The 23,032-nt window shown below is 39.9% G+C and overlaps 1 protein-coding gene across 5 annotated transcripts in view; it reads left to right on the top strand.

Annotated features, from left to right (window-relative positions):
- The window catches only part of mib2 (MIB E3 ubiquitin protein ligase 2), a 58,206-nt gene extending 35,512 nt beyond the window's left edge, over window positions 1-22,694 (top strand). For 4 of the 5 annotated variants that reach the window (XM_079676943.1, XM_079676944.1, XM_079676942.1 and 1 more), the window contains 6 exons: window positions 9,714-9,840; window positions 10,470-10,733; window positions 18,315-18,493; window positions 18,774-18,967; window positions 19,178-19,243; window positions 20,140-22,694. In XM_079676943.1, the coding sequence (XP_079533069.1) occupies window positions 9,714-9,840; window positions 10,470-10,733; window positions 18,315-18,493; window positions 18,774-18,967; window positions 19,178-19,243; window positions 20,140-20,402 (1,093 nt within the window). In that variant the 3' untranslated portion in view covers window positions 20,403-22,694. The remainder of the gene's footprint in view (window positions 1-9,713; window positions 9,841-10,469; window positions 10,734-18,314; window positions 18,494-18,773; window positions 18,968-19,177; window positions 19,244-20,139) is intronic. The other variant, XM_079676941.1, reaches the window with a different exon arrangement.
- Window positions 22,695-23,032: the final 338 nt, after the last annotated feature.

Here is a 23,032-nt window from a genome sequence, read left to right as displayed (position 1 = left end):
CATTCTCAACAAAGTAATGACATGACTCCCAATATTAATTGAAATGCTTTTATGGATTTAGAAAATGTTTTTATTGATTTAAAAAATAGTTGTATGTATTGACTTAAAAAATAGTTGTATGTATTGATTTAAATTGACATGCATCCGCTAAGAAAAATAGTCCGTTGTTACAGTTTTTTAAACAGTCTGAATGAAACGGCAGCTCTCAGCTGTGTATTTACACAACTAATGGCCCATCAACCACAGCTCTCTCCCCCCCTCCCCCCTTGATCTTTCTTCTCCAGCAGCTAAATTAACGGTAGGTTACTCTGAGTGACAAGCTTACAGTTAGACACAACACTGTCATTGCAAGTGACCCTCAGTTAGTTGACTTTTATGTTCAACTGCTAAATTCGTTACTGATAAAAAAAGGGCTTCTACTGTACCTAATTACCTTAACACTAGAACCGCCGGAGGTTTTTGTATAGGCCTACCTAAACCCGTCAAATCCCGCTATTAGAATGCAATTTTTAACAACATAGGGTGCTACATAACACACTTTCAGAAAAAGTCACGGACTGGGAGACTTTAATATTTTATTGAAAAAAAGTTACATTGCACACACACAACACACATCACACAAATTGACCCGATTGGCGGTTCTAGTGTTAAATAAACTCGCTAATTAATGAAACCAGTTCAATACGCATTATTCTTATTCTTATCATTCTTTATGAGCGCAGAAATAGTCTTAAAATCAGATCTGTTTTTTAAATGAAATCTGACGGCAGGCAGTTAGCTCTGATCACCTATGATAAATGCGCCGCACCTAATCGCTGGCCATTCAGCCACAGACACTGTTCGAAATGGGGGGGAGCTAGGGGGAGCTTGGCTCCCCCGAAGAGGGAGGGAGCTCCCCTGAAGGCTGACTTTGAGATAAATAGGGGGAGCCCAAAACAATCGTGCATATTTGTGTCACACAGATTAGAAATGTTGAGTTTCTTTAAATAACAGTTCTTGAAATAAATAATAGTTATTGTTCATTACAGTTTCTGAATATTTGTTTTATATTTGTGAATATGTCTGGGTGTTGCCATCTGTACGTGGCGGCGCTGCATTCTTACTTACGTTGCTATGGTTATGGTGGTGATGCCGGCGCGGTATTTGAAATGTTCATATTGATATTTTTTTAACTCTGGCTGTGTAATAACAAAATATTGAAAAACGAAAACAGCCAAGCGTCACAGCTTTTGGATTCACAAGCAAAGAAGCGAAGGAGTCTAAAAATGACAACGTGAACGGAAAACAACTTTTAGTTTGCTGGCTGTAAGCGGCGTTAGGGTCGAGCTTAACAGCTCCACACCGAGGGAGAGGCCTGCCGATGCGGAGCCTGAAGAGGCTTCAACAACGGCCACATCCGCCGGCATAGTGACACCATATGTATTAGTAGAAGAGTGTTTTTTATAGCAATTGATCGCATCCGCGCTGCTGCGCCAGTCAACAGAGCGTGCGTGTGACATATTTAGTAGCAGGATGTGCTCTGAAAAATAGGGCTCCCCGAAAGCAAATGGGTAATTCGAAAACTGACAGAGCTCCCTCTATACAAATCAAACTGTAGACGGTGTGAAAGCACCTATTGTTTTAAATAATGGTCGGAATGTGACCTGTGAGCCTTCTGAATTACCGTAGGACAGCACATTCTAAACTAAAATGTTCAGTCAATAAAGTAACATCTTATCTTATCTTAATAATATCTTCATATTAATAATAATAATAAATCATACAGTATGTGTCCGAAAGGGAGCAGGAGGAAGCAAACACAAAAATATACTGCATATTAAAGCAAACGATTGTAAAGGTTAAAGTATGAGCATAACAAATAAAGAAGTGTAATGTAAACATTTACATTATGATTATTTAATATATAAAGACTATATATTATTGAATTACAAGATTAGATATACTTTAGTTGATCTAAAATATTGATGTGTTCAAATGCTCTTCAAAACACAACTGAAAGTCCATGAAACTTGTCTTTCTTTATTTGTGAATGAAGCGCCATCTCCTGGTTAAAACCTGAATTTGAAAATCTGGCAACGCCCTCTTGGAAAATATTGGGAGGGCTTAACATTCCTCTATACTGGTCTTTGGCAGGTAGTAGGCAGGAAGCTGTAAGCTGGAGTCCGAAATTCAGTGCTACATCTGTATCTGAGTTTTTACCAAAAAGTTCTATTTTGGTTTCATCTGACCATATGACATTCTCCCAATCCTCTTCTGGATCATCTAAATGCTCTCTAGCAAACTTCAGACGGGCCTGGACATGTACTGGCTTAAGGCAGTGTACTGGCACTGCAGGATTTGAGTCCCTGGCGGCGTAGTGTGTTACTGATGGTAACCTTTGTTACTTTGGTCCCAGCTCTCTGCAGGTCATTGACTAGGTCCCCCCGTGTGGTTCTGGGATTTTTGCTCACCGTTCTTGTGATCATTTTGACCCCACGGGGTGAGATCTTGCGTGGAGCCCCAGATCGAGGGAGATTATCAGTGGTCTTGTATGTCTTCCATTTTCTAATAATTGCTCCCACAGTTGATTTCTTCACACCAAGCTGCTTACCCATTGCAGATTCAGTCTTCCCAGCCTGGTGCAGGTCTACAATTTTGTTTCTGGTTTTCTTTGACAGCTCTTTGGTCTTGGCCATAGTGGAGTTTGGAGTGTGACTGTTTGAGGTTGTGGACAGGTGTCTTTTATACTGATAACGAGTTCAAACAGGTGCCATTAATACAGTTAACGAGTGGAGGAAAGAGGAGGCTCTTAAAGAAGAAGTTACTGGTCTGTGAGATCCAGAAATCTTGTTTGTTTGTAGGTGACCAAATACTTATTTTACCAAGGAATTTACCAATTAATTCATTACAAATCCTAAAATGTGATTTCCCGGATTCTTTCCCCCCATTCTGTCTCTCATAGTTGAGGCATACCTAGGATGAAAATCACAGGCCTCTCTCATCTTTTTAAGTGGGAGAACTTGCACAATTGGTGGCTGACTAAATACTTTTTTTCCCCACTGTAATTGTATTGCGTGTTTACACAAGACCTGCATTTGTGGCCTTACTTTTGCTTTTTCCCAGTGGCCAATCGCATAATTTCAGCGAAAACACCCCTTAGGTACAAAATTGAACCCATTGAACACATAAAGAGATGTTTGTTTAAAATGTTAACAGGACACCAAACAAGGTCAACAGTGTGCATCTTTAAGATTCAAAGAGAAAGAAATCCAGTCCAGAGTGTGACGTTAGTTTTTCTCGAAGTCTTGGTGGTTTGAAGGCATATATTTGACGTGGAAAAGGTTTTTTTATGGGCGAGTGTGTGAGGCCGAATCTCATGAGGACTCAAAGTTCAACTCTCAACAAATATCCATTACAGATAGAGAGCTCAACTCACACACAGCTTCTGCTGCTGTCAGCAGGCTGGCTGCCAAAATCAGGGGAAAAAATGCACAAAACATTTACTTTTGCATCCTGGTTCCCTGCTGATGGACTTGTTCTTCCACATTTAGTGCAGGTATTTTCCATCAATGCAGGAACAGGGACTCAAATGTCAAATAAAAAAAGGTAAAACTCCGACGACGACCAGCGAAGACCTACTTTTGAAAGCTTTTCATGACTTGTTGGGAGGTTGTGTGTTGAAGCACTTTTGAAGAGGGAGAAGGAAAACACATTTATTTTTGGGTGAAAATATCAAACAAAAAATCCTTTTGGAAATTGCTTACTGAAATGAAGACCCCTCAGTGACAAGTGAAGTTTCAGCTTAGCCATTTCCCACAACACTGAGGTGAACACCAAGGCTGGCTCACTGACACCTGGATGTTTCAAAGGCTCCGTTATCTTCTGACTGTGTTGGTTTCGCCTGGTAAACACTAGAGGTGCTTAATCACAATCTGTGCCTTGATGCCGCATTGAGCGGACAGGCAGAAACACAACTCAAGGTTCTCACAATGATGTGTTCAAAGGTGCTATATAAATAAACTTGCCTTGCCTTGCCTTGCCTTGCCTTGCCTTGCCTTGCCTTGCCTTGCCTTGCCTTGCCTTGCCTTGCCTTGCCTTGCCTTGCCTTGATAAGGTTTCCTCCCAAAATACAACGTCCCACATTCCCTGAAATGTAGAGAGAACAAACAAAAAGTGATGTTTTTTTTTAAAATACCATTGGACTCTTTTGTTTTCTTCTATAATATAGTGACATCACTATTTAACACTCGTGCTTCTATTGGCTAGCGCTCAAACACATTGTATGTGAAAGGCTAAGGGGCAGGACATATCTAAACGGGTAACAACAGAGCCGGCCAGCTAACCAATCAGACCAGACTGGGCTCTGGTTTCAGACAGAGGGTGAAAAGAGGTGACCTCTTTGAACATGAAAGCATGTAAACATGTCTCAGTAGAGGCACAACATACAAATAGAACCTGAAAATGAGCATAGTATGATCCCTTAAAAAACCTAAAGGTTATGTATTGGCCTAAACATGTTATATAATTCCACATTTTTTGCAATTTTTTAAGCCAGCATCTGCAGTTGTGCACTTTGCACTTGGATATGCTATTTAAAGACTGTCTGCACTATGCAATGACCTGCATTGATTATATTATATATGTGTATTGTTTTATTCAGCATCATTGAATCATTACAGAAAAATGCTTTGAAAACGACCTTAAAAGTTATTTCCACTGCAGTCAAGGTCTTGAAACCAAAAAGGGTAATGAAGGTAATTCTGTTAAAATCATAAATATAGAGTGACTATTTAGGGATGATATTTTTCTCAGTGCACAAATTTCGCCTGACCGTGGTGAGGTTCCTGCTTCTTTGCTCCAGGGCATTTACGACCTCATATGAACTTTCCTTCCAAAATTATAACAAAGCCATGTAATGGAAAATTGTCCCGGCTCTTTTTAAAGAGGTGCCATGAAGGAAAAGGAAGCCGGAATGAAAATAACACAAAGGCATCACCATAAACCCTCTCCCTGAAGCAATGCCACTTCATTAAGGGTTTCAATTAGAGATTTTTAAAATGTGTGTTATGTAATTTTCCGGCTGTGAGTAGATTACTGTAGCTTGCTCCTATGGTCATTTGCCTGCAGACTTCTACTTTTTCCACTCTGTAAGGTACTAAACCAGTGAATAATGACCATAAGTCAATCCACTTTTACTGCAAAGGAAAGCTTTATTCCGCCCTCCAAACTTCTCCAAGCAGTGACCCACATTTGCAGAATTGCACACAACTTGAAAAAGATCCTACAAAAAAACGTTTTACTTACGTAAAAGTAGCAATACTTAATTTGTAAAAGTACTCCGTTACAAGTGAAGTGCCTTTCAAAATCTTAGTAAAAGTATAAAGTATCAGCATCAGAATATACTTAAAGTACTTGTAATGCTTAAGGCCAATTTCAGAATTATATTAAATGAATGGATTATGATCAGTGGTTGAAAAAGTATTCAGATCCTTTACTTAAGCAAAAGTAGCAATACATTAATGCAATACATACAGTCTCACATAAAAGTACAAATTCTTTGGAAAAATTGCCTCAATATGTGATATATTATTAAATATATGACATTATCTGGTATATTCATATTGTTGCATTAAGAAGCATTTTACTGTTGACATAGACGGGCAACATTTTCTTTCACAAATTATCAATGTTAAGAACCTTTTGCGATATATTGTATAATTGTACTTCTTTGTACCTTAAACAGTTAGTATAAGTGTTTAATTCTTAAAGATGCATTACGTTGCAAGTTAATCAATTATTTGAATACAAAACCTTAACCTGAAAAGTCACTAAAGCTTAATAAATAATACAGTGATTATTAAACGTAGTGGAGTAAAATGATATTATGTATTAAGTACAGTACTTGAGTATATGTACTCTGTTACTTTCCAGATGGGCAAAAGCCAACTGAGCAGGATGGAATAAAAGACAGCGGGTAAGCGATAAATGTAAAGAGAGAGAGGAGAGAAGGACGGTAGTGGGGGGCCGCAGTTGACGAGTCATTTAATAAATGTCCGATCTGTTCTGGCAAGTGTCATATGTGGGATTTTGGGCACTCCCCAGCATTTATTTAGCTTGACATCAGCCGCAGCGCCAGAAGCAGAGACACAGGATTTACAGTGTTCAGGACTGGCTTTGGTTCACCGGTTCCTTCATATATCACCGGCAGGACTACAGTACATTTATACAGCACAGGTGCTGCGTGTCTGTTGTCTGTATGTCCTAGTTTATTCTGTCTACAAAAACAAATTGGATTGGATTTTGCGAAGGAATTGGGTTGAAGCTAAACACCTCATTGCTTTTATGTTGTATTTACATTAGACTAATCTTTGTCGAGTCATTTATAGTTTTACTTGTTGTGCTTTTTTATTCTTCCACTGTTTTTTCCAATTTACACTTTTTACCTCTGCCTTATATTTTTCCCTTCGTTAGTCTCTTGATGATTTATTTACTGTCCTTCGCTTTGTACGTATAGATCATCCTTAAAATGCAGGAGTTTATTTGTTCGATGCACCATTGTTTAAACTTCCTGCGAGCAGCTGTTGTTTTTTTGTGACAGATAGATGAGAATGTTTATTGGCGTATTATTTATTTATTGTGCGGAAATGGAAAAAGAGGGCTAGAGGCCATGTTCACAAACGGTGCCTGGGAAAGAAAAGAAACAAGGCAAGCAGCCAGATTTCCTCTGGACTTTAGTTTGACAGAACAGGCAAAGGATAGTTAAGATACTGTATATACTGTTTTCTTTTTTCTTTTTTTTTAAGAATATTGGCTTGGATTTCTCCCTTTTTCCACTAATCTCATGTCCTAGTAGCTGGTTTTCTTTCACCAGATCCCTTTTAGTTTCCCACCAGTTTCATTTACTCTGCCTTTCTGTGCTTACTCAATGCGTTGACAGTCCAATGTAAACTGTCTGACACACGACAGATAGATATCACAGCATACTCACTCTTTTAGCATATTATACACAACATCAAAAGCTTTTATTTTTCACTTAAATCGTGCCTTTGAGTCAGAACAGTAACTCTTCATGGTACATTTCTTCTTCCTTCTTTTATCAAGCTTTGATCAGGAGGCAATTGGCAAAACCCCCATGATACAAACTCCCAAAAATATCCAAATGATGCCTCCAGAAGAAAAAAAAGTCCCTAGATGCCCTCTGGCTGATTTGTGTGAAGGCATGTTAGTAAAAGAACTGCCCCAAAATGTCAGCCTTAATTTGAATATTAATGGGTTTATGGGAGTAATGGAGAAAGACAAGGTGTAGTAGACACAAAGGGGACACAGGTCTGTGTTTTTCAAGGGTGTGCCCTTTAACTAATGAAGAAATTATATTTCCCTCCATCAATACCTTCACCACACACACATACACACACACACCCACGGAGCTGCATTGCAGGTGCAAATGACCTCTAACATAATGTCTCCCCAACAGCTTTCATGCTTAGTAATACACCCAGAGGAGATGCCCACCACCATGCAATAGAGCAGCCTTTACCCTCCCTGTCCTCAGTATTGTATTTTAAATGTATCTGCATTCTGCTGCTAATGAGCCTGGGAACACTGTCATTTTATGCTTATCACAATTAAAGCTGCAATATAAGTGCCCCGTTTTTTAAACTGATTAAACAATAACTGCATTTATCAGGTTCCCTGTACACCACTGGGTGAATTTATACAATGTAATATAGAAACGATAGCTCTGAATAGATGCATAATTTAAGACATTGATATACAACAGCCATTAAGTGAATGACTGTGTTATTAAGTGTTTATGCTCATAAAATGTATGTGCAGAAACTATTTCTTATGTCCCAAATAACTGTTTTGTTATGGCTATAAAAAGCGTTCTTTTTTTATATCCAAAGCTTCTTTTGATGTTTCAAATGAAGGTTATTGTGGTTATAGAACTATAATGTATGGTGCTGTAAGATTGAAACACTAATAGATATGGGTTGAAACTGAATAATTCTTAAGATAAAAACAAGTTGGGATTTGTTTCTATACATTTTGACTTTGATTTTTTGGGAAGTGTTTTGTAACAATTCTAGTCAACCACCACTGGCATCTAATTCTACAGATGATCCAATACTAATAATATTATTGTACCCTAATGTATTACTGAAAAAGAATAACTAGGTTTAAAAGAACAAAGAAGAATCTAAGCAGAATTCAAATGTTGATTTAGTATTTATAATCATAGTTATTAATTAAGCTTTAAGGTGGAGTCACTTTTTTACTTTAAATAAGAGGTAGATAGTAGGTAGGACATTGTCATAGTTAAAAAAAAATTGTGCATAACAATTACTAAGAAGAGAGCCTTTTAAAATAACATTACATAATGAGAAGTTCTCAGGAAAATTCACATTCAAGGTAAACAATTTGACTGAATATCTTAAATACTCTTGTATCATTTGCATGGAAAGTGTTTCCTTTTTCTATGGCTGGATTTGCTATTAAGAAGCTTGGATTGTGTTATTGCTCTCAGTGATATTTGTTACTCATTGGGTATGAATTGCTTTGATGTTTTGCAAGCCAGTTACCGAGCAATACCTTTACATTGTTTAGTTTTCTACATCACTAAGAGGTAAATAAGTAGATGTTAATGTTAATCTGGGAGTAGTGAGCATCCCTTGTGTTCTGTCCAACCGTCTGTCAGCATCACCAATGTTTCAAAACAGTGGAACCCAGCAGAGCTAGCATCAGAGTGAGCCCAACAATCCATAGAGAGGTTGGGTCCCATCGCATCGAAGCCTCCGTGGTGGCATGCCAGCTTCCTAGGTGCTCACTGAGCCTGTCAGCTTCAATTTCACACGTCATAAAGCAGGCCCTGCTTCAGAGCAGAGGACCACAGTGCTGCCCGGCCTCACACTGCAGCATCAGCCCGCTGCAGGAAACACAAGACAAGCTGCAATCACTTCATTGAATATCGTCATCCCTCCTCAGTTTAAAGAGAACAGTCTGCTATCTGACCAAACTAAATGAGCACCAAAGCATGTTAAACATTTCCACATTAAGAGATGTAATCGTTTAATGTGTGTTGGCTGGGAAGTTGCATTTTTTTCCAGTGGTTCAATACTGGATATGATGATGGCAGGCTCAAAGCATAACAGTGATGTGCTATTTAAAGTTTAAAGCATGAGTAACTCTTGGGGTAGGGGGGGTTAGTTGTGCATCAGGAGATCAGTTGGCTGATGAAGTGAGAAGAGGCTGCCTGTTGTGCCTTAGTGTTCTCCTGTTAGATCAGCTTGTTAACACTTTAACAACAGCTGCGTCTCTGTCCCAGATCGTGTCAAGTACACCGCGACACAGAATGATCTGAGATATTCTGAGAGCTGCATACAGTCTGCAGTGTGTTCTCCACTATAATGGATCTATGCTTGTCATGCTTAAATTGCAAAAAATTACAATTAAAACTTCATCGAGGACTTTTTCTTGAAATCATATCTCAGTTACTCAAATGAATCCAGAGACCTTGTGAGCACTTTCATATATTTCAGAACCTTTTTTTTTTCTCCTTGGCACTCTTTCTGGTGAGAGCAACATTCAGCAATTTTTTTTAATTAGATGGTCCAGTAAAAAGCACTGTGGTTGGCAACTATCACAGATGTAAATGTTCTTTATTTAAGCTATGAGCCTTGAGGAGTGTTGTGCACTCTCCTTAATGAGTGTTGTTTTTGTTGTCCCGGTTGCAGGGCCACAGAGAAGATCCTGGGCAGGGCGCGGCAGCTGGTGGACGTCAAGAAGGAGGACGGCTTCTCCGCGCTGCATTTGGCCGCGCTCAACAACCACCGCGATGTCGCCGAGATCCTTGTCAAGGAGGTGAGCTGCAGCAGAGTCCTCTTTAATCTGATTGGATACTTTGCTTAACTGGGATCTTATTTGTTTTTGTTTTTTAAGGAAAATTAACAAAAACTAAGAGAATTTAAAGGTCACAACTTTTACGATTCATTAAGATCAACTGGTGTTAGAGGCTTTAAGAGAAAATACTGGAAAGAGTACTGGCGTGATGAAGAGGAAAAGGAAGTGATGAAGGGAAGAGTCAAGAGGGCCCAAAAAAAGAGGACATTTTTAATGCATATCATACTAAACTTATTTTCTTAGAAATTATGAGCAAAATGAAATAATATTATTTGAATGTGTCATAAATAGAAAAGTATGATTTGCTTAAAAGATTCTCTAAATATATATTAGTATATTAAGTCATAACAATTAAATATTATAATGTGTTATACAAATATAATAGTTTAATATGTGATAAATATATAAAGTATACTATGTAAATGAAATATATCAAAGTATTGTATGTCATTGAAATGTAATAGTATTTGATGTAATTTCAATATAATAGTACAATATGTTGGTACAATTTGTAGCCACAATTATTTTCAACCTTTGAAATTTAAATAAAAAAGATGATATACATATTTCCTCTACTCCCTCTTCCACAGGGACGCTGCGACATCAACATCCGTAACAACCGGAACCAGACGGCGCTGCAGCTGGCGGTGACGCAGGGCCACACGGACCTGGTGCAGCTGCTGTTGTCCGAAGGCGCCGACGTCAACATGGAGGACGAGGACGGAGACACGGCCATGCACGTCGCCCTGCTCCGCCCGCAGCTGGCCAGCGTGATGCTCAGCCCCCCCGTGGGGACCAGCAGCACCCCCGAGGAGCCCAGCGAGGGGTGCTCCTCCACATCGCTCTACTGCAGGGTGAGAACCACTCTTTGTTTTATGTAACTAATGTTTTATTATTTCTTTCTATATGAGCAACTAGTTTTATGTGTATTTGGTCTAGCTGGTTTAGGGGAAAACTGGCAGTTTTACGTCATATTATATTTATATTTATACAAGAAATGATATATAAACCTAAAAAAACGTAGCATTTTCAATTGACTATTCGTCGCCCAAACTTGCTGATGATATATCTGTCTTCATTTACAGACCATAGCAAATAGTATTCATTTGATCTATTCAAACCTTAACTGACGTTATTCTGTTATTATTCACATTACTCGAATGGAAAGAAGTTAAAATGTAACGACAGCAATCGAGTGATGCTTCACCTTTGAACTCTAGGTATTGTTGGGACAGAATGAGCTGAAAAGAGACGACACAACTTTCAAAAGACCTGAAGGTTACACACACTTGCGACTGTTGGCGGTCTAACTACAAACTGAATAGGTGGTTACTAAAGAGACAAAGCAAAACAAATCAAACACTAAAGGAGTATGTGAAACATTAAAAGAGAAGTAAATATAGACTGAATGAAGGATAAACAGACACTAAGTAGCGGGTAGATTAGGATAAGAGGTGGAAAAAAGGATTAATGCACTTTAGAGACTAAAAGGAGCGTAAATAAAAGACTTAAGGGTTAAGAGCTGACCTTATATTGAAGGAGGGAGGGAATAGTAAACAAAAACAGAGGGAAGGAATGGAAAGGTGTTTAGTAGGGCGTGTGGCGTAGTGGGTTAGTCCGTAGGTGTTCGGATCAGGGGAGCACAGGTTCAAACCCCACTGCAGTCAGCATGTTGTTGTGTCCCTGAGACACTTCACCCCAAATAGCTCCTGTGGGATTGTCCACAGTATTGAGTATGTAAGTCACTTTGGATAAAAGCGTCTAACAAGTACCATGTAATGTAGTAATTGTGTGCAGGGTCAATTTAGGATAAAGGAGTTAGTCGGCTTTAGCAGGTACACAGGGGATGAATGTGTAAGAGAAGTCAGATGGGATTCCTCAAAGGTCTGGGTTAACTGAGGACAGAGGACATTGTTTAATTATGTAAACAAGGCAAGAGAGAGGGGTTAACTGAGGAGAACGTCATTAAATAAAAGTGGTATTAGTATGTAAGACAAAAGAGTTTGTTTTGTACTGCTTTCTTTTCTGGAGAAAAACCAACACAATTATTTTTTATATCCACAAGAATTTAAGCTATAAGGTCACGACTTTTACGATTCATTAAGATCACCTCGTCTCAGAGGCTTTAAGAGCAAAAACTGGCAAGAGACTGAGAACGATGGGGTGATGAAGGGGAAAAGGAAGTTAACTGTTGGTATTGTCCATGAAGCTTTATCCAAGTTAGATCCTAAGAAACCGGCTGGCCCGGACAACGTAGAACCTTTCTTTTTAAAGATAGCTGCAGATTTTATTGCTCCACCTCTTACTTCTCTTTTTAACCTCTCCCTCAGCACAAATACAATTCCTAAAGTATGGAAGTCTGCTTATGTCCTGCCTCTACTGAAAGGAGGGGAGGCAACTATTTTAAATAACTATAGGCCAATCTCTAAATTGTCAGTTTTGGCTAAGGTGCTCGAACGACTTGTGAGTGAACAAGTAAAGGAGTTTTTATGTATAAATGATATCCTGTCTAAACATCAGTCAGGCTTCAGGAAGAAACATAGCACCATCACTGCAACAATGAAAGTGGTAAATGATATTACTAGTATGCTAGATAATAAACAGAGTTGTGCAGCTCTGTTTATTGACCTTTCCAAAGCGTTTGACACCGTTGATCATCGTGTCTTAAAACAGAGGCTACTCAGTACTGGCATATCCAGCCATGCAGTGGGGTGGTTTGTGAACTACCTCTCTGAAAGGTCCCAATGTGTTCACTTTGATGGGCTGTCTTCTGAGTGGTTAAACATTGCTAATGGTGTTCCTCAAGGTTCTGTTTTAGGTCCACTTTTATTCTCCATATATATCAACAGTTTAGGTGAAAATGTGGATGAAGCTACTTTACATTTTTATGCGGACGATACCGTGATGTATTGTGCAGGTCCCTCCATTCAGGAGGCGGTTGTTAAATTACAGGCTGTTTTTAACATTATTCAGACTCAGCTCTCTGAACTAAAGCTTCTTTTAAATGTGGATAAAACCAAGATAATGCTCTTTTCAAAAGCTAAAAAGTCACCAGAGCCTGTTTTAGATATTGTATCAACGCAAGGAACAAAACTTGAAGTTGTTGCCTGTTACAAATACCTTGGTATCTTGCTTGATGACTGTCTCTCTTTTAAACTTCATGTCAATAACCTGCTTAAAAAACTGAGGGTTAGGCTAGGTTTCTTTTTCAGGAATAAGTCCTGTTTCTCGCTTGAGGCCAGGAAAAGGCTAGTCACTGTGACCTTTTTACCTGTGCTGGACTATGGTGATCTGCTGTATATGAATGCACCTGCCAACTACCTAAGCAAACTAGATGCTGCGTATCATAGTGCTCTGAGATTTGTCACTAACTGTAAAGCACTTACTCATCACTGTACATTGTATACCAAGGCAGGTTTACCATCACTCACTGTACGGAGGCTCAGTCACTGGTACACTTTTATCTATAAAGCTATGTTGGGCAAACTCCCGTATTATATCTGTTCATTGATAAAGCAGAAAGTTGCAAGCAGCTATTGTCTGCGATCACAGGATATAGTCTTGTTAGATGTGCCAAGAGTAAGGACTCTCTTAGGTAAGACAGCTTTTATGTGCGCAGCTCCACTTGCTTGGAACAGTCTACAGGCAAAATTGAAATTGAGCATTTTTATTTCTTTGAATGTATTTAAGGCATGTCTAAATGAAATGCTTTCTGACACTCTGGGTATTTGTAAATGTTGAATATGTAAATATGATATCCTCTGTTGTTTGTATGTTGTTTTTATGTTTCATGTGGAACTAAATGATGCAGGTCTCCCTTGTAAATGAGATCGATGATCTCAAGGGACTAATCTGTCTAAATAAAGGTTTGAAATGAAATGAAATGAAGTGATGAAGGGCAGAGAGGCAAGAGGGCCCACTTAGTGTTGCAATGTAGATTTGGCAAAGACAAGCTCTCGATAATACATTTAAATTTAGAAATACTGTGTACACACAACATGTCAGTCTCTCCCCCAGAGGATGTCTTGAACTTTGATATGAACACACTTAATTCATTTGAGCCTCCCATGTATCACAACTTCAGTCAACAAATAACTCGTATTGGCAGCATTAATATTTATTAAGGCAAGCAAGCATAATGAATCATAAATGCAGCTAAACAAGCTCTAAATGAAAATAAGGTATGCATGCGATTATTAATTGGAGTTTAGTAGCATTAAACTGGATTGAATAGATGTTTACCTCTTGGGTTCAGCAGAACAAACTGTAAACACAACACTGACACACGATCGCCTTATAAAATCCCAATGGTGAATAATATCAGGTTATCAAGCTGCTTTAAATGCTTTACTTTTTTCATCAAACGTGTCTGATTGCTTTTTGGTGCTGAGCAGGTCCCATACATCTCAGGATGTGAGTCATAAAACCAAGACAAGAGGCTGAAAGCCAATCAAATTCTGTCTCAAGCTAAAGTTAGGTAATGTTTTTCTTTTAATCATAACCAATTGGATATTTACATTTGAACCGGGATTATTGCTAAAAGTAAGACATGTAGCAAGAAAAAGGTAATGGTACGATTTACAAATGAACACCTTGTTTATGTTTTCTGAAGCTTAAATACCACCACCAGACGCCGGTGGGGTATACTACGAAGCAGGATTTTCGCTTAGCCGGCTAACTTCAGGGAAAACTCTGGGTTTCCGGTCCTACGAAGCTGGTTCTCTTTTTAGCAGGCTAGATCTCCATGGTAACTTATGCTGTGCGGCTAACCTGCCCCGGAGCAGGTTAGGTTGGAGGCTAAGAGCTCAACTCAGTGAAAGCACCGCCTGCTGACCAATCAGAGCTCAGTGTGCGGAGTTTAAAGCGATCAAGTCATATTACAGGAGAAAGGAAATACAGAAAAGCTGCCGTTGCAGGAAAGACGGCCGGCAAAAATCACCGACTGTGTGAACGTGAACATTAATAGAATATCACCTCCCATCTCCAGAGCAATCTGACTATTATAACATTAGCTTTAAGAAAGCTTACTTAAATATCTGCCACAACATAAGTAACCGGATCAGAGTAACAATAAGTACAGTCCGTGACATATCACATCATAATGTATCATATATTTCCTTATCTGAGTCAGCTGAGCCGTATCTGGCCGTGCAACACTTACAGTGTCACATACTGTACGCAGAAGTATTATTGTAAGCAACACATTAAGTTGACGAAACACTCGAGTCAAATGTAATTAAAGTCAGATCCACTCGTGTCTTAGACGGGGCAGTGATATCATAAACCTGTTAATGTACGCATTCAAACACTTTTTCTTTTACCAGCTGTATTCAACTTGCAGGTGCAACTATGTGGCTTTTATCCTGGATACAGTGTTTAAGTCATGGATGTTTAAAATGTAACTTCTTCATATGTCTAATATTATAGTTGACTTTTCATTCAGGAAGTATGACGCTGCGCTGTCAGTACGCTTCTCCGTGTTTGTGATTGGTCGAATGCTCCAAATACCACCCCTTTCATGTGAACGCGCACCTAACTAGATAGGACACGGCTGGCTTGAGCGATCCACAAACATATCAAGGCTAGGTTGAACCAGCTTTGTAGTACAGGCCTCTGTACTACGAATCCAGTTTAACATACCCTGGATATGTTTGAGTTAGCCGGTTTACCTAATCCAAAACAAACGCGCTCTCGCTAAGTGCTCCTATGACGCTGGTTATCAACTCTGTAACTCAAGCCAGGGTTTCTCTGTACGGCTGAGTGCGCGTTCACATGAAAGGGGCGGGGCTAGCAACATTTGACCAATCACAAACATGGAGAAGCGTACTGACAGCGCAGCGTCATATTTCCTGAATGAAAAGTCAACTATAATATTAGACATATGAAGAAGTTAAACTTTAAACATCCATGACTTAAACACTTTATCCAGGATAAAAGCCACATAGCTGCACATGGAAGGTGAATACAGCTGGTAAAAGAAAGTGTTTGAATGCGTACATTAACAGGTTTATGATATCACTGCCCCGTCTAAGTGTCAACATCACTTTACCAAAGGTATATTTTATGTTATAGAAGGTTAAAATCTCTTAAACTTTCAACTAAAACTATTTTTTTTTTAAAACCCATTGACCAGTAGTGCAAGAATGCTCACTAGGTTTCAGGGTTGAGGAGTCTCTCCTACAGGATTTTACAGAGGCACCTTTCACAAAGTACATAACATTTTGACTGATGACAGTCTAAACCAGGGGTAGCCAACACGGTGCCCCGCGGGCACTCAGTATCCCGCAGGGGCAACGTGAGTCGCCCGCCGGGGATCTTCTAAAAATAGCTCGCCAAGCAAATCCAAAACAAAAAGGAAATGTAATTAAAATAATCTACTCTATGCATAAACGAAACCTAAATCATAGCAAACTCTATCTACTTACTACAACTCTATATCTATCTAACACCCCACCCCCACAATGAATATCGACCAATCACGTTCTTGCTTGATTTGCGGGACCAGCGTTGCAGTCGGGAAGAAAAGCAGTGTGGCACCTCTCCGCTGATTTTCCTTCTGGCAGAATCTACACAAAACCTCAGCCCCATTGAACAGCCTATCATGCCAGCCTATACAACACATGAGGAGCAGAGTTTTACTCTGTGTGTGTTGTAACTTGTATATATATTTATTCCACTTGACGCACACACACGCATGGCGTAATTTCCCCTGGAGACAGGGGGGACATGTCCCCCGCACTTTTCGAAATCCCGTTTGTGTCCTCCCACTTTACAAATATGTTTATTATTATTTTTTAACGCAACCCGTCATCGCCAAGGAGGAGCACACAGCCTCTGTGAGCGAGCGAGAGAGCTAGGGAGAGCGAGAGAGAGCGAGAGAGAGAGAGAGCGAGAGAGAGAGAGAGCGAGAGAGAGAGAGAGCTAGGGAGAGCGAGAGAGAGCGAGAGAGAGCGAGAGAGAGCGAGAGAGAGCGAGAGAGAGAGAGAGAGAGAGAGAGAGAGAGAGCGAGAGAGAGAGAGAGAGAGAGCGAGAGAGCGAGAGCGAGAGAGAGAGAGAGCGAGAGCGAGCGAGAGAGAGAGAGCTAGGGAGAGCACACTTTTATCTATTTAATATAGATAAAGTAAGAAGTCATTCCAGTGTGTATAGGACAGTACAAAAAACAGTTTAAAAGGGGAGTGATTAGTAAAATATGCATAAATAGAAAGAAAGAATGCTAATTAGGTAACATAAAATAAGAATAAACCAGTTTAAATGATTTGTTATTGGTTGTGATCATATTCTAAAGATGATTGGAGTATTGAAAAGTATACAGCTCCCTTTCATATGAGTGTTGAGAGCTGTATCCATAAATTCATTTTGTACTCAAAGTGCAGCAGATTGTTGCATTTCACTTCAACATTTAAAAAAACATATTTTAGAGGAGGTGAGGACCCCCCTAGACGATGTGAGATCCCCCCTGGAGGATGTGAGCCCCCCCCCTAGAGGATGTGAGGTCCACCCCCAAATAAAGCAGGTTAAAATTATTAAATTGCATACATTTTCTTTTAGTAAACACTGAAAACGGGTCCCACAGACCCAAACAGCACACAAAGGTTAAAGGTAAGCATATAATATATAAATATAAAATATATACACTGCAAAAAACAAAAAAAAGAGGAGTAAAAGTAGCCCCTGACTTGCTTTATTTTTTGAAAGTAGCCCTCATCCTAAAAAAGGTTGGTGACCCCTGGTCTAAACTCTAATATCCCACCACCTCTTTAATTTCCTTCATGCTTGTCAGAGAGTTTACAATAACTCATTAAATATTCAAGATACCTTGGCTCCATGCGTTTCATACATCATTGTAGTTGATATCATTGATCCAATAAAGAACATCCTTTGCTGTTGACATGACTGCAAACACTGCAGCTGTACTCAACATCCTGGGCATCTGCCAAAACAACACACACACACACACACACACACACACACACACACACACACACACACACACACACACACACACACACACACACACACACACACACACACTTAATGCACACACACACACACTTAATGCACACACACACACACACACACACACACACACACTTAATGCACACACACACACACACACACACACTTAATGCACACACCCACACGCCCATGAAGGTGGCTGGACTGAAGTACCCCGCCAATTTTGGTCACTGTCAGCAGATGAATTATTGGGGAATTAGTTAGATTTAGGTTTATGGTTCGGCCTTAGCTGGCCTGTGCTGGTTTACTACAACTTCCCTTGTGTTGCTCACTAACAGCTGTGTCCTTGACTTAGTTCTCAAAGTATTCTTCTACCATGTACAGTTATTTTCAGCCTTAGCAAGAATACGTTTCTAAAGCTCTGCCTCAAAAACTTATTTTCCATCCTCTCTTCCCGTTGTCATCATGTGTATCCACAGCTGAGCGCTTCAGGTCTTCTGGGGAACACCGAACTGAGTGTTGGCGCAGCTCTCGCTTGTTTTTTGGCGCAGGAAGGGGCCGACATCAACTACGCCAACCACAAGGGAAAGAGTCCCCTGGACCTGGTGGCGGACAGCACCATGATGCAGCTCATCAAGAGCTTCTCTGAGAAACACAGGTACACGTCAGGAAGAGAAGTGCTCACACTCACAATGCCTTTGGATATCATTACTGAATACACTGGATTATAAACCAGAGTAGGGTTCGATTGTACCAACACCTTTTTAGAAGTACTGTATTATTAATTCAAAGTAAGGCAGAAATCAGATTTTTGCAGAAATAGTTTGTTTTGTGGGAAAAGAAGCCTGTATTCATCTTCAAAGACAGAATGAGCTCATAAACAGAGTGAAGTTAAGATAAATCTGTATGTGTTGTTATAGCTGTGTGTTGTCTGTCAGGTTGCAGCGTATGCAGGCCATCACATGTGGTCAGGGTCTGAGCAGCGCCAGCCTGCGGCGGGTCCACACCACGCCCAACACCATGACCAACCTGGTTCTTCCCAACCTGCCGGGGCCCAGTGAATGCCTCATCTGCTCCGAGCTGTCTCTGCTGGTTCTCTTCTGCCCCTGCCAGCACAGCGTGGCCTGTGAAGGTGGGTTACGTTAATGGCAGCAGGGCCGCGACTATCAATAGGCAGATAACTGACTTGTGTGTTCAAAGAATACTGAATGGCTTTCCTTAAGAAAACTTTTTATAAATATTATTTTCTGCTTTGCTGTCTATCTTGGATGTTAAATAATGTGGTGCTTTACGTGTTGTAATTTATTTTGATCTCCTGCTGACCTGCATCTTCTCCAAACAGAGTGCGCCCATCGAATGAAGAAATGCATAAAATGCCAAGTCACAATCACCAAGAAAATTAGACAAGGTAATGAGAATCTTGTCTCCTCTAACCTTCCTCTTTGATCTTAGATGTGTAAGATAATAAAAGTTGAATGAAATTATGGAAGATTTTTTGTCAACACAGTAAAAGTCTTCTTTATATACTCCTATTCTGGACAAAAAATATTCTATATTATTCCTTGGCTTACAGCATTGTTTTGAATGATGTAAATTATTATCTGCATGTTCTGTATTGTTATTTATGAACACAGTTTTAATGCGGACATCTCAGAGAAGACTTCAAAAATCTTTGTGATAGCCTTGATCACCAGTCGTCAGTGAGAGGCAACTTTGGATGGTAGATTAAAGCAGCTGTGTCGAGGACGAGCCACCAATAAAATTGTCTGGTATTTTGAGTCATACTAGACCCATGGTCCAGTGCTGTTATATGTGACCTTGTTATCTTTGAAGCAGTTGCACAGTGACACAACGGGACAGCCTGCACAGATTTATAAATGTAACTTCTGTTGGAAAACAATGACATCACAATTTATTTAGCCAATGCTCTTATCCAAAGCAACTTATAATAGGTGCATCTACTGTAACAGTGATGATACAAAGTACATTAGGATTCAATGAGTCAAATCATTGTATGTGCTACTGCACTGGCTTTAAAAGCCCAAACCCTAGCCAAAAGTGCTTTAAACTGAAGTGAGAATTATTTTTGATTCATTATTGGCCAAGGTGCAGTCTGAACAGGTTGTTTTTTCAGTATCTAATGGAAGATGTGTTACCTTTCTGCAGTCCTGATATCAATGTTCCCCAATTTTAAAGCCAGGATACATGTACAGTAGCTAACAGGCGTGTTTTTTCAAAGTGCACAATAACCTACAGTTATTTTCCAAATCTGTAAACTTCATCGCTCTGCCATCCCCCATATTGACCCCCCCTCTTCCCCCACAGACCAAACGGAGGTGGGCTGCAGCCCCGGCACGGAGAACTCGGAGCAGCACAACCTTCTGGAGCAGCTGCAGTCCCGCTACCGGCAGATGGAGGAGCGCATCACCTGCCCCATCTGCATCGACAACCACATCAAGCTGGTCTTCCAGTGCGGACACGCCTCCTGCATCGACTGCAGTGCCGCGCTCAAGACCTGCCCCATCTGCCGGCAGACCATCCGCGAGCGCATCCAGCTGTTCGTCTGAGTGATCAACCACAGAGGGGAGAGAGTGGGAAACCAGTGACCTGTGTCTGCTTGTCGCACCCTCCTGCTCATCCCTCTCTCCCCCCCCCCCCGATTGAACACTTACTCAGCCTGTAGTTTGCTTCTCCATAAGAGACACTGCTGAGAGTCCGTTCTTTGTTACATTCTGAGTAGTTTCCCTCTCAGATAATTTTTCGGCGTCAGAACTGATTGTTCCGCCAAAACCCGACGGGAAGCAGACGTTGTGAGGCCGTGTTGCCAATTTTCTGTACTTTAATTGGTAGCCATGAGAAAAATGTCCCCCCCCTCCCCTTCCTTTACCTCTTCTTTTCCCTGCCCTGTCTCTACCTCCAGTAATCTATCCTATCTTTGCTGCTTTAAGTGGATGTCTGTTACCCATCATCCTCTCTGGCTGTCTGGCCTCCCTTTTGTTTACAAGGCTGCGCTGACTCAGTCCCCGTCTCCTCGTGAATTATGTTTGCTCTCATTTGTACCATCTCTTAATAATCAGTGTTAGTCTCTGCAGAGGGAGTTGGTATAACTAAAGGCTCTCTATATAGTCCCCCAACCACTCGCCTGTATGCAAGGGGAAATACACACTATATATGCATGAATATATGCATATTGTAAAGCTGAAAATGACCGTGTCGTCATGGGTGATTTGTCGTCGTCGTAGCTTTTATTTCTCTCTGGTTACATTTGTATTTTTTAATGTACCGATCAGTACAGGCTTTTATTTATGTGTGAAAGGTGGTATTTCTTAGTAATGTCTTTTTCTTTTCAGTCGGTGTTTGCTTGGCAACATTTTTCCTTTTTTTTGGGTTTCTACTGAACTTCACCCCAAGCCTATGTCCTCTACTCAGGGTATCAAATCATTGAAAGCACTTGTGATATCCATAACAGGTCAAAGAGCCCCCCCCCTCCCAATCCCCCACACACATTGTTACAGAGCTGCAGTGTACCAGATCATTTCAGTGGAAGGTCACTGAAAGAAAAAGGTCATTAATAAAACCAACAAAGTTGTGCATAGTGATTCCAATTCACTAAAGCATCAGTTTATTTATCATTAGTAAAATGAATGTTTGCAGAAAGGCAACAATTGTCTTCAAATAGAAAAGAAAGTTCCTGAAGCTTCCCGGTCAGCTTTGAAGCATTGTGTTAGTGTCGTAGTGAGCAGCCAGCAGCAGTGATTAGTTATTTATCCCTGACATGTAAGAATTAGAATCCGACGACGGGCAGAAACGTGATATTGTTTTGTTGCACCTCGAGTTCCCCGTCTCCCCTCCGTAAGGAGTCATTTGAGCAGAAACCCTCTCCTCTGGAGTTTTGGATTGTACATCACCTTCATCCTTTCTAATGTTTTGGTGTGTTTTCTTGAAGGGCTTATGCATATAAGAAAAAAAAAAAAGTATCTATTTTAATCGTTATTTAATTATAATTTTCTATAATAAACATCAGGAGACAGGACGTTTTTTTGTCTTCATTAGATCCCTCATTTTGGGAGAGCCAATGTTAAAGATGTACATTTGAATGTCGGGGAAGAAAAATGTATCCTGTCTAACTCTGCCTTTTTTATGTGTAAAGAAAAAAGAAGGAGCCGGAGAGACGCGTTTACCGCAAATTTTACTTTGAGGAAAGAACTTTTACATCTGTGCCAAATCGCATGAGGATGTGCATGGGCATGCACGCCCAAATTTATCTAGACGCACTATGCTAAATGCCTCCGAACTCAAGGGAGGGTTCAATTATTCCAGCAGTGTGAAGTAAACCTAAGGCAAACAATAATATTTAATTTAATTCAAAATAAAAAGTGTTGCTCACTGATGTTAGAGCTAACAGTGTTAGCATCCTGACTATAGCCGTCATGACGAGTGATGCTCACTTCCAAAATGTTACCAGTCCCATATTGTTTGGAGCTTTCTACAAGTATATATATTTATATTTTGTGAGACATTACCAATCAAAGGGACAAGTTTTTCTTAAAGGAAATTGCGAAATTTTAAGGATTGTCCATTGGTGTTCCAAGTTGATGGGTTTACACGCAAAGGCAATAATGTTTTAGAGAAGCAGTGATGTTTGAGTTCTTTATTTTTCCCCCCTTAAGGAGGTCGCTGTGAGGGCGGGAAACTATTTCTGTATAAAACACTATCAAATGTTACTATTAGTGTTTGTACAGTTCAGCTCTTGGAGTTCTGATGTTGGCCTTACTGTCCGTTCCTCCTCTGTTAATGTTTTTTCAGTTGTATTCTGTACAAAAATATTTTGCAATAAATATGGAACTGTTTTCTAAGGACTTCGTGTTGATGACATGTTTTTATAATTATTTAGCTTTTTACAGGACGTTCGCAAGTGACATTTTGAAAGTGACTCAAATGTAGTACCATTGCAGATCAAATCTTCGAGACCTGAGGTTTACTTTTATTGCTCTTAAACTCTTCCTTGAAAATGTTTGAGTTTTAGACTTTTTTTTGTGTCATGTGGCGTGAATCAGATGTAGAGAGATTTTAGATCTTGAAATACAAATCTGCCGATATATATATTTAAAACCAAGAAATGTTTTAGATCTTTATTTTATTGACAGGGAAAATATATTTTAAGTCTCCTAAGAAGTGTCCTGTGGCATGTGATGAT

The sequence above is a fragment of the Notothenia rossii genome, assembly GCF_949606895.1.
Source record: "Notothenia rossii genome assembly, chromosome: 4".
Classification (NCBI taxonomy): Eukaryota; Metazoa; Chordata; class Actinopteri; order Perciformes; family Nototheniidae; genus Notothenia; species Notothenia rossii.
The sequence above is the reverse complement of the archived record's forward strand: the minus strand, read 5'-3'. Positions and strand labels throughout refer to the sequence as shown.